Raw genomic sequence first — 26,886 nt, 5'->3', positions numbered from 1 at the left:
TTATACAACACAGCTATTGCAATAGCAGCATAAACAGGCATTCATACACTCATATAATCAACATATAGGCCAATTAATAATTTATTTTTATTTTTTTTCTGAGAGAAGGCTCCTTTGCAATCCAACTGTCAGAAGAGCCAAGGGTTCAACAGCTTGAGCATACAACAGGGAAGGAGACGTAATCTGAAACTCAAAAGCCTTTTGAGTTCCATTGTTGGGGAAAACGGAGCGTACATAAAACGGATATACAAAGTAGACCACATCAGATGGCGATAGTGAAGATGGGGTAGCAGGGAGCATGTACAGGTGTAAGTGGGAGTAGAATAGACTGTAGTAAAGACATGGATTTTCACAGTGTGTTAAACATTTGAAGGCTAGGGGTGAGTAATCGGGTATAGTGTGGAGTTTCATAGGTGGATACTTGCAAATGAGAAGTCTTATAGTGAATGAATGGCATCGTAGGCATCCAATAAAACTAAGAAGCATGCCAATATCCCCAACTTATAGGTGTCTATTATCAAATACACAACTTATGGGTATTGATTTGCCAGGTATGGAGCCATGTTCACTAGGGTGGATCAAGGGCAGTATCGCCTTGTCCAGACAAATCACAAGGATTTTAGCTAGGATTTTGACATCTGTCTGCAATAAAGAAATAAACCTATATGATCCCATCAGAGTTGGTCCATCCCAGGCCTTGGCAGCACAATTAGTAAAGCTTCATATAGTTACAGAGAGGACTTTTGCCTGTAGAGAATCATTGAATACAGTCAGGAGCTGTGCAAATGCTTTATAAAGCTCAATAGGGATCCATTGTTACCCACATTTTTACCACTAATTTACAAGTATGTAATAGGCATTTGTTATGTCTTGTTATTACCGATGTGTGGCTGCTGATCAGTGAAGCATAGTTTGACACTGGTCTGGCACTGATCTAGCCTGACTACTAAGACCAATATGGGTTTTTTAAATCAGCTGACCAATTAACACAGCTAGTTTGTATTTTTCCCAACTATATCTTTCTAAGGCGGGGGGACATATTGTGGTGTGGCTGTGTTGGGGTTTTATGCACTAAGTTGGTTTTCTCACAAAGTGTTCTGAAATGACATAGTTGACAACCTTTGGTACCTGCCAGTAACACACTTCACCAGCTGCAGCCTGCCACCGAACATCTTATTTTACTGTCCTCAGGGGCTGGCTGGAGGGCACAGATTCATCTGACCCCCTCGGCTGGTTCTATAATGGGCTACTTTGGGTTGGGTTGGGTTGAGTCTCATCCCTCTGGGCTATAAATTGCCAGCCAGCACCTAAATATTAGCAGTGATGCTGGAACACTGATCAGCATCTATTTTCCCTCATTATCTGATCAAATACCTATTTCAGTTAACAGATCAACAAGACCTTATTGAAGAGTAATTATATAGCAATACTTATAGTGTGTGAATCCGTTACAGAAAAGCATATAGCAAACAGTTCTTGCCCCAATGAATATAATAAATTGGCCCTCCTGGAGATATGGTAAGCTTTGGTGTACTCCATGGCATTGCACTCTCTGTATGTAGTGGAGGAAGTGTATAAGCACTAGGCACGGTGGCTCATTGATTAGCACTTCTGCCTCACAGCACTGGGGTCATTAGTTCAGTTCCCGACCATGGGCCTTATCTGTGTGGAGTTTGTATGTTCTCCCGTGTTTCCTCCAGGTGCTCCGGTTTCCTCCCACACTCCAGAATCATACTGGTAGGCTGCTATTAAATTGTCCTTAGTCTCTCTTAGTCTGTGTGTGTGTGTGTGTGTGTGTGTGTGTGTGTGTGTGTGTGTATGTTAGGGAATTTAGATTGTAAGCTCCAATGAGGCAGGGACTAATGTGAATGAGTTCTCTGTACAGCGCTGCGGAAACAGTGGCGCTTTATAAATAAATGGTGATGATGATGATAACTGGTGGTAAAACTGATGGAAATATTGAGCCCATACCCACCAGGACATCATCATGAGATTTCACACATATGTTTTTACCCCAGACTCTGTGAATTGATAGAAAGATCAGCCGTGACTTTGGAGCTTGTCTGTGGGTTCCAGTTGATATCCAAGAAACTTAAGCAATGTAAACATCATGGTCGGCAAACATCATATCCACAGGATCACACATCTATTCATGCTGTGATGGTATCTACATAATTATATGTCACGTTACAGGGTGCAGTCCAAGACATTGATATCTTTCAATGTTCAGATTAAGATGTCAATACAGCTCCATGTATTGCATAGACACAACATCAACAAAGGAGGGACATCAACGTTATGTGAGTTGATAGGCTTCCTGGATCTGTTAACGGTGGCATATACACTTTAGGGATTCTGCAATAGTTTAACGGCTCCAGTGACAATTGATTCAGTTCCTAAATGTGGCTCCTCCAAGTTCTGAAAAGTGAGGGGCCCTTAGCAGTCACCTAAAGTTTACAGGAGAAGAGGACTGTATATTGGAGATTTACTATCCCCATCTTCTATCCTCCAGTAATTCTGATCTTCTCTACCTCCTATGTCCCACCAGTTCTAACTTTCCCTACGCACACCAGCAATGAGGTCCCCTATCATATACACCGGTTTTGATCTCTACTACATTCCATTCTCCAAAGCTCTGATCTCCCCTAAGTTCCACCCCACAGTTCTGACCTTCCGTTGTTAACCGGTTCTCTTTCTTATACTTTTGCTCCTCAAGCAGCTCTGGTCTCCTTCACCTTCCACCAATTCTCATCTTCCCTGCCTCCCATCATCTACAGGTTTTTTATACACTACCTTCTCAATCAACATTTGTGATGTAACCTATATTCCATGCAGTTATCATCATTAACTGCCATCAATTCTGATTTCCCCTACCTTCAATCCTTTCTGAGTTCTGATCTCATGGTAGAACACGACTCTGAATTTAATAAACACATTCTAGAGATATATATCTCCGTCTTGCCTCTTCATTATTTTAATTTACCTCATAGTTATAATATATATATTGCTTATCTTTAATGCACACCCATCCATCATGGTTCTTGGTTATAATATTAATGTGTGTTCCTTAATTCTCTGGTTACCAGCATATAATCTATCTTGGTTCCTGCAGATAGCTTTCTTCTCTCTCTCTCTCTCTCTCTCTCCTCTCCTTGCTGATCTTGAGCCACCTCTATTTTGTTTTTCATTTTAGTTTTGACCTCTCTTCTCTTCAGGACCTCAGCAGTCTGGATTTGATACGTCCCCGGATCAGCCTGGTGTGTCAGATTGTACGCGTAGGACATATGGAAATGAAGGATGGAAAAAAACACACGTTTGGCTTAAGACGGCCCTTTGGTGTAGCAGGTAACAGCTCCATTACTTCTTGAAGCACCCGAGTAACCTGTTTACCTTAAAGTAATATGGTATTTGTCCGTTCCAAGTAGATATCTTAGTTTATCTCTTGTAGTGATGGATATATCGGACATAATCCACGGCAAGGTGGATGATGAGGAGAAGCAACATTTTATACCTTTCCATCCGTAAGTCACCTTATACTTCCGAGCCTGGAAGGTTTCGTATTTGTGCGATTAGTTAGATCATTTATGTCTTTGAACATAATTTTCCCATCAGGATGGCTAAGGAAACCTACATCAGCCAGCGGCAGCTCATCATGTCACCCCTGAGCAATTCTCGGGCACTGGCAGAGAATGAACCACTCACTACAATTTACAACAAGGTGATCGCGGCCAAGGAAGTCAACCACAAGGGGCAGGGTATGGACACCTGAACCACCAAATATTGTAAAATCTGGAGTTATGAAAAAAGCTTCAACCACTACAGAGTTACACAGCTATTACAGCATATATATGTTCAAGCTAAGAATGATTGGCAGGGAAGAGCATTGTAAAAAACGTGTTTTCTCTCTGTCCCCTATAGTTGTTGGCCTCTAGCTATCATAGTCCTTAGTTCTATAGAACCTAGCCAATAGTCCATGATAAAGGACTTTTGTAGAGCTCAGTTGGACAAGCTACTTCATTGGCATTTATATATACAAAGAATAGACCTCTATATGTCCCATAAGGGCAATATAATTAGAAATATTGAAAGGTATACATAGTTGGTAGTAGGTTCATATATGTGATTTGCTTGTATTGCTGTATCCTTGTCTTCTCAGGGCTATGGATTTCCCTTAAGCTTCTCCCTGGAGACTTGAATCAGGTACAGAAGGAATACTCTCACCTAGTGGACAGATCTACTGCTGTCGCCCGGAAAATGGGGTTCCCAGAGATCATCCTGCCTGGTACGTATTTGTTAGATTGGTTTATGCAGAATGCTCCCTTAGAGTGTCGGTTATTAATCAGTGACTGATGTCTCCATTCTGATCTTTACAGGAGATGTCCGAAATGATATTTATGTCACTCTTATCCAGGGAGAGTTTGACAAGGGGAAGAAGAAAACCCCTAAAAATGTGGAAGTCACAATATCTGTCCATAAACAGGATGGTGCTTTGCTGGAGGTGAAGATGCTCTTTTTATACCACATTAGGAAGTCAGGGTTATCCAAAGTTGGCCGCGCTTATTTTAACATACTGCTCTTCTTGTTCTCAGAAAGCCATAATTCAAGGAGCTGGACATGAGGGACTTCCAGAATATAAATCTGTTGTGTATTATCAGGTCAAACAACCGTGTTGGTATGAAACATTCAAGGTTAGTAATGACCTGTGGTATATCACCTTGCTGTTCTTATATTATATGTGACACTACAGTGATCTTCCAGTTTAGCTTTACCTTTACTCTTTATAGTTTAGTCCATACTTGCCAACTCTCCCTGAATGTCAGGGAGACTCCCTGAAATAGGGGTCATCTCCCTCACTCCCTGAAGAGTCTGGCATTCGCCATCTGTGGCATGATGACACAGTTCAGAAATTGTGTCCTATGTCCATGTATTGATGCCTATGGAGGGGGCCATTTTCATGGAGACCAAGATTTAATCAAGACTGACCGGTAAGACAACGTGACTTCAGTAATGGAGACAGAAATGTAAAAGACACTTCAGTCTCTAGAGATTCATAAGCTGCTTTTCTTTAACGCATAGTGCCTACTCTCCTGGAATATCCAGGAGACTCCCGCATTTCTGGGAGAGCAGGGCAACCTCCTGGTTCTAGCCCCCGCAATAGATAAGGGGTGGGGCTTAATGACGCAAATATCGCATCATATTAGCCCAACCCTCTGCTGTAATTGGCCAAAATTGTGACAATCTTTTAGGGGGCGGGGCCAAACTGAAATGAAGCCTGCTCCCGCAGGCCCACCTCCCCTGGGATCTCCCTGAAGACAACAAGGAAAAGTTGGCAAGTATGGTTTAGTCAACATGCCCTCTTCCTTTCCTGTATTACGATTGGCTGCTGTAGCTGAGCTAGCTATTCAAACTACAGTAGGGAAGATGGCATGGCAACACGTGCAATCCTTTAGAAATGGCAGATTTACATGCAGAATCTCCGAAAAATGCAAATATTTATAATACCATTATATTTGTATAATGTATTGACAGGGGTGGTAAATGTGTCACTTTATAGATACATTGATGTCTACATAGTGTCCATATGTAAAAATAAATATATTCGTTTTTACGTTTCCCTTCCTACCAGAAGAGAGGGCAGATAAACTGCACAGTGTATGCAAATGGCCGAGTTTGGCTGGAGCTTCAGGCAGGATGCAATGTTGTTCCCCCCTCTTTATCAGCTTTTATGAGGCCGGAGAGCTGTGACACAGGGAGGTAGCCGCCCTGGAGCGCTTGTAATGAGTATAAGGCTTTGTGCTATGCCCTAACTCTCAGGCTGAGTTAGGGCAGCGTTTTCCTGCAGCACTTGCAGTGGTTTTTGTGCTCTCCTGGGTGGAGAGAGCACAGAGAAACTACCATTATTTTTTTTGCATTCATACAGTGCAAAAGGCACTCTCTAGAAATCAATTTATCTGAAAAGTAACAGATTCACATTAAGTGGGCTTTTCTAAAAGGTGGATATCCACTTTAAAACCAAGCATTCCAGCCTGATGCTAAAGTATCCAAACTATCGGGGGACATTTATGTGAACTGGTCACATAGGGAAATTATGCTGTTCCACACAGCAACCACCAATCAGCTCTTTCTAATTTTTAAAACTGCACTATGTAAATTTATTATTATTATTTTTATCGTTTATTTGTTAGGCGCCACAAGGTATCCGCAGCGCCGTACATGGTACAAACAGTAGACTATACAGGGTAAAACAATACAGAACAAACACAAAGTACCAGAACTTCAGAAACTCCAGGCAGGCAAATACTGTAAAGACGGAGCGGAAGAACAGGTCTGGAGACAGGAGGGGAGAGGGGCCCTGCTCATGTGAGCTTACATCCTAAGGGAGGGTAGACAAAATCAGACACAAGAGGGAGCCAGTGAAGCAATGGGGAGAGTAAAAAGGAGCCAGGGAGAAACAGAAGAGGTGAGAGGTTAAGTGGATGGTTGGTAGGCCTTAAGGAACAGGTGAGTTTTAAGTGCCCGCTTGAAGGAGCACAGATTGGGTAAGAGACGGATGGAGCGAGGGAGGTCGTTCCAGTGAAGGGGGCAGCTCGGGAGAAGTCTTGTGTTCTAGAGTGGGAAGAGGTAATCAGAGTAGAGGAGAGGCAGCGATCATTGGCTGAGCGCAGGGAGTGGGCGGGAGTGTGGATGGAGAGGAGGTTAGAGATATAAGGGGCAATAGACTGGGAGAGGGCCTTGTAAGTGGTGGTGAGGAGTTTGAAAAGGATTCTGTAGGGGAAGGGGAGCCAGTGTAAGGAAAGACAGAGAGGGGAGGCAGAGGAGGAGCGGCGTGTGAGGAAGATGAGTCTCGCAGCCGCATTAAGTATAGAGCGGAGGGGGGCGAGGTGGGAGCAGGGGAGGCCAGTAAGGAGGAGGTTGCAGTAGTCGAGGCGGGAGATGATGAGAGCATGGATGACAGTTTTGGTGGCATCTTGAGAGAGGAAAGGACGGATGCGGGCAATGTTACGGAGTTGGAAGCGACAGGCTTGGCAAGGGATTGAATGTGGGGGGCAAAAGAGAGAGAGGAGTCAGAGTGACTCCTAGGCAGCGGAGTTGGGTGACAGAGGAGATAGTGGAGTTGTTAACAATTATAGAGAGGTCATGGTGGGAAGGGAGTCTGGGTGGGGGAAAGACACTGAGTTCAGTTTTGGAGATGTTAATTTTAAGAAAGCGTGAAGACATCCAGGAGGAGATGGCTGAGAGGCAGTCAGTTACACGAGAGAGAAGGGAGGAGGAAAGATCAGGAGAAGAGATGTAGAGTTGAATATCATCAGCATATAGGTGATACTGAAGACCGAACGAAGAGATGAGAGCTCCAAGGGAGGAAGTATAGAGCGAAAAGAGTAAAGGGCCAAGAACAGAGCCCTGAGGGACACCAACAGGGAGAGAGGAGGGGGTGGAGGAAGAACCAGACGTGGATACAGAGAAGGAGCGGTTAGCAAGGTATGAGGTGAACCAGGCATGAACAGAGCCAGAGAGGCCGAGAGAGAGAAGAGTATGCAGCAGGAGGGGGTGGTCCACGGTGTCGAAGGCCGCGGAGAGGTCGAGGAGGATGAGTATGGAGTAGTGACCCTTGGATTTGGCTGATAGGAGATCATTAGTAACTATGTAAATTTAACGTGCAATATGGTTGTTATGGACGACACTATCTTTTTCTTATGCACCACTTTTAATAAATGGGCCTCTATCATCATCATCACCATTTATTTATATAGCGCCACTAATTCCGCAGTGCTGCACAGAGAACTCGCTCACATCAGTTCCTGCCCCATTGGGGCTTACAGTCTAAATTCCCTGACACACATGCAAACACAGACAGACAGCCTCTATTATTTTAATCATATTAATTTCAATGTATTGTATCACATTTTACTATTACTTTTTCTGTCTGACTTTTCCTTGGCTTGGATATATTGTATGCTATAATTCTGCCTTTTGTATATGCAGGTCTCTGTTCCCATTGAGGACGTCAGTCATTGTCACCTGCGCTTTAATTTTCGTCACCGCTCCTCTCAGGAATGTGAGTTTCTATTCTGTAATTATAGCTCCTTACATGGTCAATAAACCATAATGTATCAGCCAAGTGTGTTAAGCTGTATATACCAAATGCTTAGTCCATGTACCATGACCCTGAGTATGTAACCTTGTGTAAGACTGTACCATTGTACACCCTGCGGATCTTCTACGGATAGGAAGTCTGGTTTGCATGATCAGCGTTATGTCAAAGCTCCTCAGTTCTGAAAGTCCTTTAAACGTTTAATATGTTTGTGAATATTAATATTACCGTTTTTATATAAAGCTACTTAAATGTTCTGTTTTAGAGTTTTCTTTCTGACTAGTAGAAATAAGAGATGCTCAGGCTAGGTTCCTCGAGAACCGAACACACCCGAACCTAGGGAATCCGAGTACCAAGCCGAGCCGGCTCGGTACTGTCGCATGCCCTCACAATTGAAAACGAGGCAAAATTTCATTTTCACGTCGTCGGATCTCGCAAGTTTTGAATTCCTTTTTAAGATCCAACATAGCAAGAGTTGGGAGGGAGGGCGGACCCCATTTTTCTTTTCTGCCACTGCAGTGTGCCAATGTGTCCTAGATGTGCTAGGAACTGCCGTGTGTTTGTGTCATTGCTCTGTCGCTTACCATCCAGCCAGGTCGCTGCAGTATTTGTCCGAAAGTGTATTAAAATAATATTGTGACCTGTGAGGTGGTCTAAATTGACTGAAAATGACTTGAAATTAGTGTTATTGAGGTTAATAATAATGTAGGAACAAAAAAAGAGCAAAATTATGTGATTTTAGCATATTTTAGGATTTTGTCTAAAAAATCCAAACCCAAAACACACGAGGACGGTTTTGCCAAAACCAAAACACAAAGCTAATCCAGATCGAAAACCAAAACCAGTTCATGGGGGTCAGTGAGCATCTCTAGTAGAACTATAGGACGCATACCACCTGAAATATTTTTTTCTTCAATTTCTTTGTCCCAGCTCGTGACAAGTCGGAGAAGGTGTTTGGAGTGGCTTTTGTCAGGCTGATGAACCAAAATGGGACAACACTAAGGGACGGCGTTCATGACCTAATCCTTTATAAGGTGATAATTTAATATGAACAGGGCAAGCTATTTTTCTAGAGAAACAATGTCTATGTAAGACCTTGGTTAGGCAACGTTTACTGCATTTCACTACTACTACATTTCGGGAATACCACTCGTTTTTGTTTTTGGTAAATTACATGGGTGCTGAAACTCTCATTTTTAAAACCTAGGGTGATAGTAAAAAGTCAGACGACGCCAAGCTATATTTATTGCTCCCTGGTTCTAAAGAGGAGGAAGAAGAGATTCGTTCTCCTAGAGGACACACCAGCCTTTCCCCCACCAAGGACAGTTTCCAGATCAGCACATTGATCTGTTCCACGAAGCTCACACAGAACGGTGAGGGTGAGCATGTCTCATTGAACGGTTCAGGGTGTGTTTCTAATATTTTGCATGTAGTAAACACAAATGTAAACTTATGTTGATTTGCCATCTCTCTCATCTCATAATTTCTCCCCAGTGGATTTACTTGGTCTGTTAAATTGGCGCTCTAATCCCAAACCTATTTCTCAAGCTCTCCGTAACCTCATGGAGGTGGACGGAGGTGAGATCATGAAGGTGAGTGATGTGCAGAAAACACTGTTCTCTCCTACATGACAGTATTTAATGTCAGGGAAGTTATAAATGATCTATTGTAAAAGTAAGTGAGTTAACAATTTTAGAACTGCTTTAGCTCCATTATGGTTTGAACCGCTTCCCGTGAACTCTTCCCTTCAGGTCAGTGCTATAACTTCTCAGTTGAGTTAATAACTTGGTCATTCTGAAATTTAAAATGTTTTCTTCTTCAGCAATTTTGTTGACGATTTACTTGTGTGTTTCGGACCAATGTTGTGCTGCTTTTGAACCAAATTTGTACATCATCTTCCCTATAGTGAACTGGTGGAAGCCAACATTTTCAGTATGGTTGTAACCTTTCCAGTCTCAAGTAGAGAAAACTCTTTCTAAAGCCACTAACGTCCCTGAAACTGTGAATAGGGTTAGACTATAAGCTCCGTTTCAATCGCCATATAAAAGTAAGCACTTCTCTTGCAAGTCGATGCCTTACCTATTGCACTGTTAGAGCATGCCATGGGCAGGTGCAAGATAAACAGCCTGTTTCACATTCTCTGGAGCTGCTGAGAGTAGGTTAGGGTTTTCTGCTCGGCATGTGGAGCTTTAAAACACAAACCATGAAATGAGCTGACTTTCGGGATGCCCCCTGATGGCAATCTGCCTCTCATTTGCTGGAGCTTTCACGTCGGCTCACTGCTGCTGTTTTGTGACATCGTTTATATGGGGAGCACCTGGATTAATGCGCCTTGTTTTGCACCCACATATAAGCAAGTTGGATTTCCGTCTATACTGTCGGTGGGATGTCTGATGTGCATTCCAAGTGCACTTTATATATGAGGGTGCATTTCTAGGCACAATTCCCTTTATTAAAAAGAAAGCATTGACGTGTATTATAAAGCCATATCATCAATTAAAGGGGTAGTCATAAATTGCTAGTTGTTGGACATTTTTATGCTTTCCACCATGTGTGTTTCGGGGGAAAAAAACAACAAGAGTAATGGTGGTGAGTGTGTTCACGGGGGCAGTTCCATAACTGGAATGTGGGTGTGTATTTTTGTATACAGACAAATGGGTGAATTTGTGCAAAAAGATTTGCGCTGTGTGGATAATTAAGGGGTCAGACTTTCTCCACTGTGTAATGTGTCTTGTATACCACCCCTTGGCTCCCCTGTCTCCGTCTACTCTCTGGTCTCTTCAGTTCCTGCAGGACACACTAGATGCTTTGTTCAACATCATGATGGAGACCTCGGACAAGGAGAGCTGTGACGTGCTGGTGTTTGATGCACTGGTAAGATAACGCTGATGGTGAAACAAGTTACTGCACATCTATAGTCCACTGTCTGTGTTCTCTGTTTTAGTTCCCGTCACGCCCTCACACTTTACCTTCATTTCCACTTCGGGAATCTTCTCTTCCATCTCTTATCTTTCCTTTCAGTCCCTGTTTTCAGCTCTGTATTGTTGCATTACTAGCAAGAATAAATAGTTTTTTTGCACTTGCCTGTAGCAGTATATTATTGAACACTAGGACATTAGATGCTGTAAAGTGCTCTCCGTGTTAAAAACTAGGACTGATCATTCTAAATTATTTCAATATACGATCAGCTGGTTCAATGTGGTCCCGAGTCATTGAAAGCAAAGCAAAAAAACAAAAAGAATAAACTTTTCACCTTGGCAAAACCATGTTGCATTGGAGAGGGAGGTACATTTAAAATGTGGGTACAGATTTATAATTTGGGTAGGACATGTCCTAGATCAACTTTTAAATTTCATTGTAAAAATAAAGTTATCAAGTAATTGTGTTCTACCCCTTGCATTGTAACATGGTTTGTCATTATCAAATTTATTCCTTATTTTGTCTTGTTCTCTTTAATGACTCAGGCCCTATATATCTAGATTTATTTATTTTATTTCTTATTCATATTTTATCTCCCCTGATTTTTTTTTTTTTTGTTTGTTTTTTCTCCTCAGGTTTTCATTATTTCACTGATAGCAGATATTAAATTTCAGCACTTTAATCCTGTCCTGGAGACTTATATCACAAAGCACTTCAGTACGACACTGGCCTATGAGTGAGTAAGGAGATATATTGAGTTAATGTGTATCTGACGTTAGACCTGTGCTTTCTCACGGACTCCTCTTGTGAAATGCCAAACTACAGGTTCTAAAAGGAAATTCCACATTCAGTTCCAGGAAGAAGATTTCTTAATTTTGTTGCAGATCTGTAGCCTCTTATCAGGATATAATGCATATAAGCCAGCCTTGAGGGAAATGGAGGGAGATTTTCTGTGAATGTGGAATTTCCCTTTGAATTATCATGATCATTCATTTGCAAAACTGTGTAGTCTCAATTAAGACCTAATTATTGATCAGGTGTTATAATTTTGTACAAATCCCTTTTTATTTTGTTTAGGAAAAATCATGTACAAAACAATAAAGTACTTGTTAGTCTGTCATTATTTAATAACCAAACCATGGAACATGAATCTGACTCGCATACTTAATGCAGATCCTGGCTGAAAAAGGTTCTAGTTTTAGAAATGTCCATATAAAGTACATATAAATGCAAAATTCCCATTCCCCTACAAGGGGAGGAACAAGAGGCCTGACACGCCTTTTGTAATATACTCATTACTCCTTCATCCACTTCCCTGTGATACAATTTTTTTATTTTAAGTGCTACTGACACATCGTGAGTGAATGGCTACTTCAATCATCCAATCAGCGCTCTTGACACAAAAAGGTGTCGCTAGAGTGAAATTTGAAAACTCTTCTCTGTCAGGAGCTAGGGGGAGGAGGCAGTATCCGTTTATTAACACTTCTAAAGCACTAGCGCGTTCCACAGCACTTTCCTATAGATGGCTGTTCTCTGTAGTGTGGTGCTTGCTTGCAGCCTACATGTGTTTTGTTTTTACTGCTATCTATTGAGACATCATCTTCACGATGCTTACAGCTTATTGATTTTTTTTTCAGTAATATTGGCATGAAAAGTTGTTGCACTTAAATTATAAATAATAAAAAAAGCCTACTTGCCTGATTGTAAGAAAGCATTTAGCCCAATAATGGAGAAGTCATTATGTTTCAGTTGAGGAAATGATTAAAGACATAGATGAGATAAAAGGAAGCCAGCACGTAGTTTGAAATATAGTTCTTTGTGCAAAGAGTATATGAGAGTACAGTGCTGTCATGGAATATAATCTCACACAGCAACATACCTGTCTGTAGCTTTTGTTTGTATCAAATGTACTTACAAGGAAACGACTGGTGGTGAAAATAAAACTATGTATCATTTTCAATAAACTTCAAAACTTCGTCATATTTTTAACTTTGCGCTGTATTTTGAAAATACTTTTTCATGTATATATCACCTTTAACAATGGACTGAATGTCTCAGCTATAGATCACTTTGTCACAATAATTCCATAGCTGGTGTCCAGACTAGAAGGATTGACCTGGCTCCTCTGTCATGTGACCATGTGTTCTCCCCATGTCTACAGAAAGTTGGTGAAGGTGTTGACTTGGTACGTGAGGAGCGCAGATGACCCGTGTCACAGGGAGATGCTCTTCTCCTCCCTTAAAGCTGTAAAGTACCTGTTCAGGTTTATTGTCCAATCCCGAGACCTCTACCTCAGGTAAGGGGTTTCTATGTTTAGAGACAGTTGGGTTTTGTTTTTTTGTTTGTTTTGTTTTAATAAACAGGGATTACATGTTGCAAAGCAGCTCCATGTGTATTCTATCTACTCATCAGGGAGATGTATACAAGGGCTAGTAAACTAACCACAATACAAAGCTGCATAGCCGGGTGCAGTGCTTTCTTTCTCTCTCCAATGCAGACTGCGAGGCAGAGCTGTGTATGAAAAACACAAACTAAATGCTAGAAAGAAATAAACAATTGTACAGTAAACATTACAGGGATGCATTTACCAGTCTATAAATTACTTAAAACTTTACTCCCAGCTGTTATGTTGTGTACAACATTAACAATGCAATATAAGCGAAGTATGGTTTGAATTCATGCTCATGTTACTAACCTTACAGTCTATGTATCGCACTGAATACTACTGGCCTACTTCTTCTAATTGCGTCATTGTTGGCACCACTTAAGAACGAATTGTTGTATTTAGAATTCAACTTTTCATAAAATTGAACTTGATGAACCTGTCTTTTTTTTTTTTTTTTTTTCAGCCTATGTAACAAAAACTTTTGGGGATATTTTGGTCATGTCCTCAAAAATTCCTGCTTTTACCATGTTCTATTCATTGAGGCTTCTGTGTACTTTGTAGTCAGTTTATTTATATAGTTGTGAGAAACTGGCACCATGGATATTAGCTAGTTCCTCCTCTGTATGCAATTCTCTTTGAGCATGACCCTGAGATAGAGTCCTTCGGAAATAGCAATAGGCCTATGACACATGAAATATACATATTAGTAGTTGATGACTGATGTTGCCTGGGGTTTGATATATGGTTATGAAAAACCCTACCCACCCCTCTCTATTATCCTGCCAGGTTCCCTCTCTTTCTGGGTTGCAGTATATCTAATCTGCTCGTTCCTCAGTGTAACCAATATCCCAAGGTACACAGTCCACTAGTGAATGGTTGGGTCTATTTTGAAGATCAGAGTCTTTAAGCCAACGCTTTGAAGTTTGTACTTCATAAGAACTGCCAAGAGTTTGGCTATGGGGGTGCAGCCCACTGTCTGTATGTGAGTGCACTGGGCTAGCTGGCAGCAGATGAGTGGGTATTCCCCATCACCAGTCCTACCAGGGTCAGTGTTTGTTTATGTGAACATTAAATCGCAGTAATGCTTTGAACATAACACTGGTATCCAGTGATACATTGGTTCGTAGGTTTAGAAAAAGTTTTTTTACCTGTTCACACAGTAATGGATAAATGACACCGTCCTTCAATTCATGTGTTTGCAGGTTTTATGGCCAGGATGAGGGTAAAGACCAATTCAATGGCTCTATACGTCAGCTCTTCCTGTCCTTTAATGAACTGATGGACCGACCGTTAGAGGAGGCTGTGAAGATTAAGGTGTGTTACCAGTAGACGGCCTAGGTAGGCCATTGTATTACCGCCACAACAAGCCATAGGATCTTTTAAGAGAACATATTGTAGAATTCTATTGATAAAACATTGCTGTTTTCTGTTGTAGGCAGCTGCGTTGAAGTATCTTCCAGGAATTATAAATCACTTAAAAAATGTCTTTGATCCAGTAGAGTTGAGGTAATTTTATCTGACGGGGGGAAGTGATTACAATCTCATTCCATCAACATAAATCTCCTTGTGCCCAGGAGTAAATATTAAGTCTTACATAAACCATGAAATGTTTCTCTTGATTGTCTTACAGCGTCCTGTTCACCAAATTCATGGAAAGTGTTCCCCCTGACCAACTTGTTCATCAGACATTGACATGCATGTGCAAAGTGGTGGAAAGTGACCTCTTCTTGCAACCAGGTGAACATGTCTTTTTACACAATAACACGATAGCAAACTGGATTGTCTAGTAGTTGTGTCCTCTAATTTCTGGGCCAATACGTATAAAGTTAAATTTGATGGACCTGTGTTGTGTTCCAAACTAGCTAACTATGTAATACTGCAATTACATTCATGTTTGCAGAGTGCAGAGATGTCATTTTGCCTCTCCTCATTGACCAACTAAGTGGACAACTGGATGACCATTCCAGCAAACCGGATCATGAAGCCAGTGGACAGCTACTTAGCAATATATTGGAAGTTCTCCAGAACAAGGAAGCGGTGAGTGAGGCGAGGGAGATGGAGGATAGTAGAGATACTCTGCCACTCAAATGACATACTAGCGAGGAGATGTGAAGGGGCCAGAGGAGGAGGGAGTTGAAGATATTAAAAAAACGGAGTGAGACGAGCAGAGTAATGGGTGAGGTTTAGAGTACAGAACAGATTGGTGTGAGGAATATGACTATAGAATTGGGGTGCAAAGAACGAACAAAGAAAGACAATGAGAAAAAGGAGAGATGTGGTCTAGGAGAAGTAAGAGGCCATCCAAAGAGATGATTGCTGGTTAGAGAAGTGTTGGAAGTAATTTGTACAGCAAGTAGAAACCACCATTTAATGGTTCTGATTTGAATAGTTTTTTTCAGTGCATTTGGACATTGACACCTTCTTTACTGACTTGAATTATTTATAAATTCTCCGGGGGTCTGTCTGATTGGTTCCTATCTTGTATCTGCACAGGGTGACTCTGCACACCACATTCAGCTCATCATGGAGCGGCTGCTTCGGAGGATAAACCGGACAGTGATCGGGATGAGTCGTCAGTCTCCACACATTGTAAGACCGAGGGTGGCTGGGTAGAAGATTGAGCATTGGGAACTGTGGGGTATGCTGTTACTAAATGTCAAGGAGGCGTGATAGACTGTGGGTGTGTGATCGTTTTTCTTGTTTTTTGTTTTTTTTTATAGGGTCGTTTTGTAGCGTGCATGACCGCAGTCCTTAGAAAAATGGAGGATTACCACTATGATCACTACATCGGCACTTTCAAGACTCGTCAAGACATCATTGTGAGTTCCCATCGCAACCAAATATTATCCTGCTATTTCCACATGTTCTCCTTCAGGCTTCTCATTCCTCCACAGCTCACTTTTTTCAATTCTTTCTCGCCCTATTCCTCGTGTAGGATTTCCTGATGGAATCCTTTATCATGTTCAAAGACCTAATTGGAAAACAAGTGTTCCCAAGAGACTGGATGTTGATGACCATGACACAGAACAAGTGGGTGTCCCCTGCCTGTCAATTTCAGTTTCTTCTACATCTCCTCTAACTCCTACTCTCTTCCATCTTACACTGCCGTCATAATTTCTTCCTTCTCTGGTCTTTTTACTGGTCAGTATATTTGTACATGTGTATGGTACTCCTGAAGTGGCCGGGTACGGTCTGTCAGCTCTGAATAACAACATTCACTTGCAGGGTGTTCCTTCGAGCTATGAATAGATTTTCTGCTGTTCTAAACAAGATCTTCCTTGATCAGACCAGCTTTGAACTGCAGGTGAGAATCTATTATGGGCAGAGTTTGAGGGTTTGCACTATTACGTAGACCTGTTGTAAGAGCTTTATTCAGCCAGGGTGAACCCGGCTCTCATACAGGAGAGACTCTGGCTTCTTTTCCCATGTCTGACCTCTTCTTGTTAACAAAACGCACATAGTGATCTCAATTAGGTCACCGTGCCCCAGTTTCAATAGAAACTCGCCGGACTTTCCCCGCAGGTTCTGACCTATTCTGTGGTGCCGGCTGTCTGCAACGCGCTCAATTAGGGTGGTCAGCTCTTGGTTGGGGCATCAGTAGACCAGGTTTTGCAAAGTGGTCATCTGGTCACCCCCATAGGCTTTTTTCCAAATTTACAAATTGGAAGTTGCCTCCTCCACAGAGGCTGCTTTGAGTGGTGAGGGCTTCCAGGAGGCTTTTTATTCCTCAGTGATGGTTGCATTTTGTTCTGTATGCTGCTTGACCTCACTATGGGCAATGACCAGGTAATGTCTGGTGGTTACTTTTTAATATACCTCTCTGTTCATTACATAGTGATTGCACACCAAAAACTAAACAAGCCCTCACTTTTATTTTATATTTATAGGGTAAATGGTAATGTGCAGAGATACAAGGTTATGTGTTTATTATAATGTTTTTTTATTACTATTAACTTTTTTAAGATAAAGGATTTAAATCTATTGTCCTAAACATAGTTTTGACTTACTATTTCCATAAATGTCTTGTTTTGATAAGACATATATAGAAATTGAAGTCAAAAATATGTATCGTTCTACATTAGACGTAATTCCGTTTTTATACATTCCAGTCGTGCAGACACAACCTATAGGTCTCTATCTACATGTTTTCCTTTATATCCATCTCAGCTTTGGAACAACTTCTTCCACTTGGCAGTGTCACTGTTAACTCATGAGTCTCTGCAGCTGCACAAGTTCTCGCAGGAGAAACGGCACAAGATCATGTGCAAGTAAGAATATATAGAGTGTGTTTTATGCGTGTTTTACTTTAAATAAATAAATGTTTAGAGTACAAGCTGTAGGAATGTGTATATTAGTGTGTTTAGTGTTTTTTTTTCTGGGTTTTTTCTCCACTGTGTCCTTGTGGGGTAACTTGGAAATGGACAGAGATAGAACTAACCTGTATGCTAAAACATTTACAGGGGCTTGTACAACTGTGGCCAATCGCAGCATTAGAACATGCACCAAGACCAACCTGTAGCCAATCACAGCATTCGAACATGCACCAAGACCAACCTGCAGCCAATCGCAGCATTAGGACATCCACAAAGACCAACCTGTAGCCAATCACAGCATTAGGACATCCACAAAGACCAACCTGTAGCCAATCACAGCATTAGAACATGCACCAAGACCAACCTGCAGCCAATCGCAGCATTAGGACATCCACAAAGACCAACCTGTAGCCAATCACAGCATTAGGACATCCGCACATCTAGATTCTTCTCTTAGTGAATGATCTTTTATTTATAATTGTGTCTTGTGTACATCTGTCATATTTTATAAGTAGCTATTGATTTTTCTCCTTTTGTGTATTATTTAAGCCCTGCACGCATGTTTCACCTTTTTATAGGGTTTAGTAGAGATGGCTGTATCAGTTGGGCTTAATTCACAAAACACTCCATATTCATTCTAAATTCACTGAATAAATACCTTTCACTGGAGCATTAGGCCAATCACGACGCATGTAACATAGAGATGGAAATTAACAGCCATCAACAAGTGTGACCTAGCTATAGCCTTAAACAGGAGGTTACAGCTCCTATCAGTCATTTTTCCTCACCATTAAATGCTCCGGTTTCCTCCCACACTCAAAAAAAACATACTGGTAGGTTAATTGGCTGCTGACTAAGATGGACCCGGATCCATATGTGTTAGGTAATTTATGCAAGCTCCAATGGGACAGGGACTGATGAGAATGGCAAATATTATCTGTACCGCTCTGCGTAATATGTGGTTTTATATAACTAATCTATAATAAATATTAAGTTGAAAAATAAAAGAGAGAAGGGAAAAGTAGTATGGTTTACAGTGATAGGTTGTTTATAGAGAGCGAACAGGAGCAGAACTGTTTTGTTCAGTTTGCATACTATTTGCGATTATTTCTGGTCAGCATTAATACAGACTGTAATACTATTATTTACAAATTTTAGAAAAAGGAACTTAAAGTTAATCTGAACTAAACCTGTATGTCTGACTGATTGCAGTTTATTTTTTTTTAACACATAAAAAAAAATAGCACAGGTCTTAAGTCTGTCTTACATTACTGGGCCACTTGACATCATTGAAGTATGTTAGATTTTCTGAATGCATGATATAACATCCAAGGTGACATAATTCATTCACATATCAGCACTTCCATGACCTAAAACCTGAGCCAGAGGATGTCCCAACTTAAGTGGCAGAGGGCATTGTAGCAGATTACATTTTAGTTTTCATTTGTCTTGACACCCCGCATGTAGGTAGCACAACTTGAAATGAGGTAGACGGCTTACATAATCTTGTCACGTAAAGTGTGAATTTTGCTGGCAGTTTCCACGTTAGGCTGCCCTACCGCAGAAAAACAAATCTGACCATAGAGTGCGTTAGTTACTAGGTCAAACCCAATAGAGACACAATAGGGAGCGCGGGTATATATTTATTTTAAGCAGTTGAGTTTTTTGTTATCTTTTGACACAATTTATGTATACACTACATGGACAAAAGTATGTGGACCACCCGAACATTACTTGTACACAGTATATACACTGCTTATATCACTGATCCTAGGACCATATTAATACAGGACAATGAGGCGTGAGAGGAGGAATGACTGGAGGAGTCTTCTTAGTAACTTGGATGTGTGTGTCTCCAGTGAGGTCAGCCTAGAGCCAGGGTCTCCCGATCTCGCCTTCCTCCATGCATTCTGTCCAGTGCGGCATTTAGTGGGGTCTTAAAATCCCACATAATTAAATATCAGTGCCCTAATTTAGACCTTATACGTTCCTGTAAATAAGTGTGATGGTTGGAACAGACATAATTGAATTACAGCAACTTCATCCAGAAGTAAATAAAAGACATTTTTTCACAAACTTTCTTATCTCCCTGTCAAATTATGTTCCAACAACATACCTGACAATGACACAAAACATTCATATTAAGCAGACATCTGGATGTATAGATGGTTTTCACATGTGCAGCGTCAATCTCAGACAGGGGCGCAGTTCCTTTGGGGAACTGTTGTAGCAAGATGGAATTCTGTTACTGGATCCGGCCTCTTTCCCATCCCAGCACAAGGATTTTGTCCTTGTCTCAGTATTTGAGAAGCTGGGCGATGAACGGACCAGGGGGTGCCCATGGCGTACCCTGCTTACTTGGGAATCTAAGCTCGCTCCACCAAAAATTATTTTCAAAGAGGCCTCAGAGCTAAATATTTCCACCAAAAGAGACTTTGCAAATTCCTCAGGCGGTTTTCCCTCCCCACCGTCTGGTAATCACACCAGATATTAATTCTGCACCGCCTGTTCTTCCAGGGCATCTAATAATTATGATAGGGGTTGACTTAATTTTTCATCCGTTTTATATCGCCTTTCAGCCTGTGACTTCTGCAATCTACCAGGATACTGACCCATCTCTATTGCTCAGTGGTTCAGGGTTTACCTGTCCTGCCTTTCATGAGGTAAAGCCGGGCAGGTCCATTAGTGAGAGTTGACTGACAGTTGTTGATTTGTTTGCATGAGTCAGCTGACTGCGCCTCCTTGGTCCACATACGTGGTGGCACTGTGCTGTCAGGTAGTGTACACAGGGTTGGGCCTGCCCTCTATCACTATGGCGGATTATTCAGCTTCATGTTGGCCACTGCAGCAGAGTTTCTGTTAATGTATTTATTTATTTTTTGTGCATTGTGATGGGACATTATATTGCACATGTGCATGTGTGGATTCAGCAGTGTGTTGTCGTATGCATACAACAAGTGCCGTATAGGCCGAGTGTACTTATACCTGTATTTAAATGGAAATGTTTCTTCAGATCTGTATGTACTTGAATACAACGTACGTGCCTGCAATTTCCGGACGTTTTTTTGTTTTTGTTTTTTTTAAACCGCTGATCGAGTTTACTTTGCGTCCCTTAATGAATCAGGCCCTGAGACTGTAAAACTGTTTGCTAAATTGCTTTATCATTTAGGGTAAAATTAGTTGAGACCTCTTACTTGTAAATGGTGTGTTAGGAGACTTTTCAATAATATACAGGCATTTAGATTTCAGTATTTTTTAGATTTACAATTATGCTTCATAAAATATATTTAAAAAAAAAATTATTTATATAGCGCCTATATATTACGCAGCGCTCTACACAGAATATTTAAGCATTCACATCCGTCCCTGCCCCAGTTACAGCACACATTCTAAATTACATACCACACACTCATACTCTATGGCATTAGTAGGCTTAGAGAAACCACATTGTTTTCTGTTAATCTTTAGCTTGTTAAGACCATTATTTATTATATTGTATGAGAGAAACAATACTGAAGGACTTATGGTACAATGATGCAATATAAACTGCCTAAGATGGAACGTAATGTAATCCTTTGAAATATTTATGTAGTGGAAATCATCTGGGGAAAGTAACCTACAACTTAGTAATATGACAGCTATCCTTCTGTTTACACACAAACACACCCACACACACCTGTTCCACACAATTGTAAAATGATTGACAGAAAAACAAGCTGGGTATCCACTTCAATGTGTGCAGTTTGGTGTTAATTGCATATTTATTGAAGTTTTGCCAAATATGCGCAAATAGAAACTTGCTGGACATACTATTTCCTTGTGAATAATGTCTAATACAGAAATTCTTTCCTTTACTGCAGATATGGAGACATGAGGAAGGAGATTGGCCTGAAGATCCGGGATATGTGGTATAATCTAGGTGAGAGATGCATGATGTATTTCTATGTACAGTAAATATATATAATTAAAAAATAAAATGCTAAAGTGGTTTTACTGCCTTGGGACATTACAAACCTTTAACATCTGTCTTCCACTATAAGAATAATAGATCTGGAGTTGTCCAGAATATTCATTCTTCTCTGTATGTGGATGCAAAATGTGAATTCAGCTCCTGATTGGATGGTTGTGGCTCTTGTTCAATCAGGTGTCATGTTCATTGCACACCTCCCGTCCATAGAAAAATTAGATTAGGCTCCAGTCTAGTTATGCAAAGCTGAAAACGGTCTATTTTTCCTCCTTTAAAATGGCACTGTCTGGCGGTTGTTATTATCATCATCAACATTTATTTATGTAGCGCCTGCAAATTTCGTAGCACTTTACAATTGGGAACAAACATTAATAAAACAATACTGGGTAATACATACAGACAGAGAGGTAAGAGGGCCCTGCTCGCAAGCTTACAATCTATAGGACAGTGGGAGTTTGATACACAAGGGTAAGTGCTACGTCATATTGCACATTGGACCAGCTAGAATGCAAAGGTAAAAAGTATTAAGTGATCTGTGTGATCAGTCACACAGCAATGTTGATCAGAGGGTTGTTGTCTTGTGTTAGCTGTGTAGAGGGTGGTAATAGGGTAACCTAGGAAGATTAAAATGGTGGTTGAGGAATATTATAAGCTTGTCTGAAGAGGTGGGTTTTCACAGAGAACGCTTGAAGGTTTGAAGACTAGAAGAAAGTCTTACTGTGTGAGGGAAGAAATTCCACAAAAAAGTCCTGTAACTGGGAATGGGAGGATGTCATGAGAGCGGAAGAGAGACGCAGATCGATATTTTGAGACAAGTGAGGAAATGTATGTCTGTGCAATTTTGTGGACGGCTTTGTATGTTAGTAGAAGAATTTTATATTGGATTCATTGAAAAACAGGCAACCAATGAAGAGACTGACAGAGTGACTGAGCAGAGGAACAACAGTTTGCAAGGAAAACCAATCTAGCCGCTGCGCGCAAAATAGATTGTAGGGGTTCAAGTCTGATTTTGGGAAGACCAGTAAGGAGTAAATTGCAATAGTCTATGCGGGAGATGATGAGTGCATGAATTAAGGTTTTTGATCCTGGGCACTGATGGTAGTGGGAGGATTGAGAAAAGATTTAAATGTATTTAAAAGGCGTTTGTGGTTAGAAGTCAGAGCATAGATGAGAGATTGGAAGTATGTTTGTTTTGCAGTGTCCAGAGCATTTCTATAGGAGTGGTAGATAGCAGTATATGTGATTGAAATCATTAGAGGTACAAGATTTATGCCAGTGACGTTCTGCTTTACGAGAAAGTTATGGTCATGTTACTTTAGTGTGCCACTTGATCAAGGGCAGTTGCTAAGGTTTGATGAAAATGAGGTACTGCCCTATCAGGGGAGGAAAATGTAGAAATTGGGGAGAGAAGGTGTTGAAGAGAGGTGGAAAACTGTTGAAAATCAGTAGAGTTAATATTCCTGTGGGTGTGAGGAGGCTTGGAAGAGTTTGACACTGGGGAGGGTAAAGAACTGGGGGTGAGTGTTAAGGAAATAAGAAACTGAGCGTAGTCTAGAGAAAACAAGATCAAGACAGAGGAAATACTGATGAGTAGCGGATTCAATCCTCTGGGAGAGGTCAAGTGAGGATGTTAGAGAGAGTAGTTTGGAAGCAGCATTGGAACGTGGATTAGCAATAGGGATGTTGAAATCACCCATGATGATGGTGGGGATGTCAGAGTATAAGAAATGAGGGAGCCACGCAGAGAAGTGTTCAAGCAATTATTGGTGCGGTCCAGGGGGGCGATAGATGACGGCAACACGCATAGAGAACAGGTTAAAAATCCTAACAGCATGTACTTCTAAAGATGTGACCATGAGTGATGGGACATTTGGTAGAACTGTGGGGAGAGAAGTAGTCCAACATCCCCCCCTGGTCTGCCTCCTGGTCTGGGGGCGGGGGTGTGAAAAGGAGGCCACCATGTGAAAGGGCTGCACGTGAGGCAGTGTCTGACTGTGTGAGCCACGTTTCTGTTATTGCTAGAAGGTTGAGGTTGTTTGAGAAGAAGAAGGTCAAGTATGGATGTAAGTTTGTTACAAACAGAGCGTGCATTCTAAAAGGCACATTTAAAGGACTTTGGAAGAGAGGGGAGACAGGTGATGCGTTTGAGGTTTGCTGGATTTCTGTAGCGTTCAGATGTGTGTGGGAGAAGTGAAGGGACCTGGATTAGGTGATATATCACCAGCTAATAAAAGCTGGGAGCAAGAAAGATGATTTTAAGATGTGTGTCCTTTTTAGTTTCTGGCGACAGAGTGAGGCTGTTAAAATTATTGAATTTAAATAGGAAAAGAGTTCATGAGTGTTCACTAGAGGTGAGTAAAGTAATGAAGGGGCAATGTGGACAGAGGTGTGTGTTGCAGGATGGGTGAGGGATGATATAGTCCTAAAGATAATACCCTGTAAGGTGAGGAAGAAAAATAGTTTGGCAAGCATTGGGATTTATGAGTAAAATAGCAACAAGAATGAGGGAGTTAAAATAATTTCCCAGTTGCAGTGTCCTGTGTAATCAGAGAAGTAGTGCAGAGTGAGGCTGCAGCAGATGTAGTTTATTCCTGGATGTCTGGATAGCATGGAGTAATGATGTGGGTGGAAGTGTTGAATGGAGAGTAATAAGGCTATTATCAGGTCAAGTTGGTGTTCCTGGGGGAATGATACCCGCTGAAATGCCACATTGCTAAATTATTATTAAAGGAATGTTGTCCCATGCTGGATAACCAATTTAAATTCAAGTATTTTCGCTTAGTATTGGTATATGCAGAATGCCATTGTTTACATATACATCTTTATGCACAGTATTAAATGCTCTTATATTATACCTGCATCTCTCTATCAGGGCCTCACAAGATTAAATTCATCCCCTCAATGGTGGGACCAATCCTTGAGGTGACTCTCACCCCAGAACCCGATCTGCGTAAGGCTACCATTCCCATCTTCTTCGACATGATGCAGCATGAACATAACTTCAGTGGCAGTGGACATTTCCACATGGTAATTGGCTGGACACAGTGGGTGTGGGGTTATGCAACAAATGCAAGAGGATAACCAGAGGGGGCAGTGGTTCCTCACTTGAGTGGAATAGAGATATTAAAAGAATGGTTGTCACAGATCTGTGTAGGGAGGATAAATTAGTTTGTATGCATGTAGAGAATGGAAGTGATATTTATCATCGGAGAGCCGGTAAAGAAATGACGTTGGTGGATTTAGACCAATGCAATGAGTTTCACCTGGAATAGAAGCTGACGAAGCTGATAATCAACATTCCGGCATTCTGTGATCGCCCCAACTCTGTTCCCAATAACCATTGTCTGTCTCTTCTGTTTCACAGTTTGAGAATGAGCTAATCACTCGTCTGGATCAGGAGGTTGAAGGAGGGCGGGGGGACAGGCAGTACAAGGACCTCCTGGAGAAACTGTGAGCTTAATCCCCTTTAGGAATAATATTAATAATATTAGCAATTATTTCTTCTGTATATATACTTTCTGATGTCTGCCTCTCCTCAGCTTGTTGGACCACTGCCGAAAACACAAGTATCTCTCCAGCTCTGGGGAAATTTTCACCGTCCTGGTGAGCAGCCTGCTGGAGAACCTCCTCGATTACCGCACGATCGCCAACGACGAAAGCGAGGAGAACCGGATGAGCTGCACGGTCAACCTGCTGGTACCAACTGTTTTATTACATTTTTGACAATAACTCACAAACCATAAGAGCAGAAGAGAAACCTAAAACGCAATACAACCGATACGACACAGATTAATTACAACAACTGAAAGGGAGCAGAACCCACACACTGACATAGTTACACGTTAGGTGAACAATCTTCGTTCTGGTCCCAATGTTCTCTGACAATGCTGTGTTACTTTTTTTTTCTCCCATACAGAATTTTTACAAAGAGAAGAAGAGGGAGGACATTTACATTAGGTTAGTATCATCAATCCTCCTGTGTTGAAGATGTCCGTTTCTTTTCAGTTGCAGCTTGTCAGAGTGTTTGTCTTGTATCCAGGTATGTGTACAAGCTGCGAGACCTGCATGTCAGCAAGGAGAATTATACAGAAGCAGCATACACCCTGTTGCTCCACGCAGAGCTGCTGCAGGTGAGAGATCTATGTATATCCTTAGTGTTGAACAAAGTGTACAAAGTGTATTTCGCACCTACAAAACCTCTTAGTACATTTCTGATCTCGTTTTGTCTCCCTCTAGTGGTCGGATAAACCATGTGCCCCTCACTGGCTTCCGCGAAACAGCTACACAGTGTACACACAGCAGGAGTTGAAGGAAAAACTGTACCTCAATATCATATCCTTTTTTGACAAGGGCAAGGTGAGTTCACCTGTAGCTCCTCAAGTGGGATTGTGTGATGACATAATACACAAACTGTCCACTAGTCTGTGTCCTTTTGACCATGCTCCTCTCCTGTCTGCTACAGATGTGGGAACAGGCTATCATCCGCAGCAAGGAGCTTATAGAGATGTACGAGAACCAGATGTTCCACTATGAAGCTCTCGGTGCCCTGCTGGTGAGTGTTGCGCCACTAGCTGCTTCTGTCCCTCTGCTGTTCTCGCACCACACTCCAAATTGTAAGGAGTCACGTAGCGTGTATATACAGACCGCTGTGAGTCATGACGAGCTACGGCTCCAACACAACTGGTCCCAACCAGCTGACACCTTAGGGGTTGTCTTCACCCTTCCCTGGATTTCTCAGTTTTGCTGGATTCTCCTTTGGATCCCCTTCGTTACCCAGTGACATGTGCTGGTACTTGTTGTTTGGGAGCATGCAGAGAAGAGTGATTACACTGTTGGTCACTACAAACGTAACCGGTCTGAATCTTCTCTTTCCTTTACAAATTTAGTGCTGGAACCATTCTACTCGGACCTCTTGCAAACACCAATTATTGGCTTTGAATACAGAGGCAAGGGTGGAGAAGGGGATTCACATGGCATTGATAAATAAGAGGGTCACTTAATAAATGGTTGGAAACGGACTGGGGATTCTTCCAATTTTATAGAATTCAGACACTTGTAAAGTTACCAGATGCCTGATGATAAAACATTGATTGTCCCCTTTTTTAGTAGTGGGTCTGGACAGAATCTTAAGTATCCAGGATTTTTTATTTTAGTCGCACCCTTCTCCACACGAGGTGCTCAAGCCCAGTCCTCACGAGCTACCAACAGG

The 26,886-nt window shown here is 41.5% G+C and overlaps 1 protein-coding gene across 1 annotated transcript in view; it reads left to right on the top strand.

Moving 5' to 3' along the window:
• The window catches only part of DOCK5 (dedicator of cytokinesis 5), an 82,941-nt gene that overhangs the window by 41,133 nt on the left and 14,922 nt on the right, over positions 1 to 26,886 (top strand). The window contains exons 10-39 of the mRNA XM_075207191.1: positions 3,216 to 3,345; positions 3,449 to 3,521; positions 3,613 to 3,755; positions 4,157 to 4,282; positions 4,374 to 4,498; positions 4,590 to 4,688; positions 7,984 to 8,056; positions 9,023 to 9,126; positions 9,300 to 9,465; positions 9,587 to 9,684; positions 10,877 to 10,966; positions 11,647 to 11,747; positions 13,173 to 13,307; positions 14,600 to 14,711; positions 14,833 to 14,903; positions 15,028 to 15,134; positions 15,298 to 15,434; positions 15,891 to 15,986; positions 16,118 to 16,216; positions 16,333 to 16,427; positions 16,623 to 16,701; positions 17,565 to 17,665; positions 21,571 to 21,629; positions 24,550 to 24,704; positions 25,042 to 25,127; positions 25,217 to 25,373; positions 25,594 to 25,634; positions 25,717 to 25,807; positions 25,914 to 26,033; positions 26,140 to 26,229. Of these exons, the coding sequence (XP_075063292.1) occupies positions 3,216 to 3,345; positions 3,449 to 3,521; positions 3,613 to 3,755; positions 4,157 to 4,282; positions 4,374 to 4,498; positions 4,590 to 4,688; positions 7,984 to 8,056; positions 9,023 to 9,126; positions 9,300 to 9,465; positions 9,587 to 9,684; positions 10,877 to 10,966; positions 11,647 to 11,747; positions 13,173 to 13,307; positions 14,600 to 14,711; positions 14,833 to 14,903; positions 15,028 to 15,134; positions 15,298 to 15,434; positions 15,891 to 15,986; positions 16,118 to 16,216; positions 16,333 to 16,427; positions 16,623 to 16,701; positions 17,565 to 17,665; positions 21,571 to 21,629; positions 24,550 to 24,704; positions 25,042 to 25,127; positions 25,217 to 25,373; positions 25,594 to 25,634; positions 25,717 to 25,807; positions 25,914 to 26,033; positions 26,140 to 26,229 (3,159 nt within the window). The remainder of the gene's footprint in view (positions 1 to 3,215; positions 3,346 to 3,448; positions 3,522 to 3,612; positions 3,756 to 4,156; positions 4,283 to 4,373; positions 4,499 to 4,589; positions 4,689 to 7,983; positions 8,057 to 9,022; positions 9,127 to 9,299; positions 9,466 to 9,586; positions 9,685 to 10,876; positions 10,967 to 11,646; positions 11,748 to 13,172; positions 13,308 to 14,599; positions 14,712 to 14,832; positions 14,904 to 15,027; positions 15,135 to 15,297; positions 15,435 to 15,890; positions 15,987 to 16,117; positions 16,217 to 16,332; positions 16,428 to 16,622; positions 16,702 to 17,564; positions 17,666 to 21,570; positions 21,630 to 24,549; positions 24,705 to 25,041; positions 25,128 to 25,216; positions 25,374 to 25,593; positions 25,635 to 25,716; positions 25,808 to 25,913; positions 26,034 to 26,139; positions 26,230 to 26,886) is intronic.

Source organism: Mixophyes fleayi, chromosome 4 (genome assembly GCF_038048845.1).
Source record: "Mixophyes fleayi isolate aMixFle1 chromosome 4, aMixFle1.hap1, whole genome shotgun sequence".
Taxonomy (NCBI): Eukaryota; Metazoa; Chordata; class Amphibia; order Anura; family Limnodynastidae; genus Mixophyes; species Mixophyes fleayi.
The sequence above is the reverse complement of the archived record's forward strand: the minus strand, read 5'-3'. Positions and strand labels throughout refer to the sequence as shown.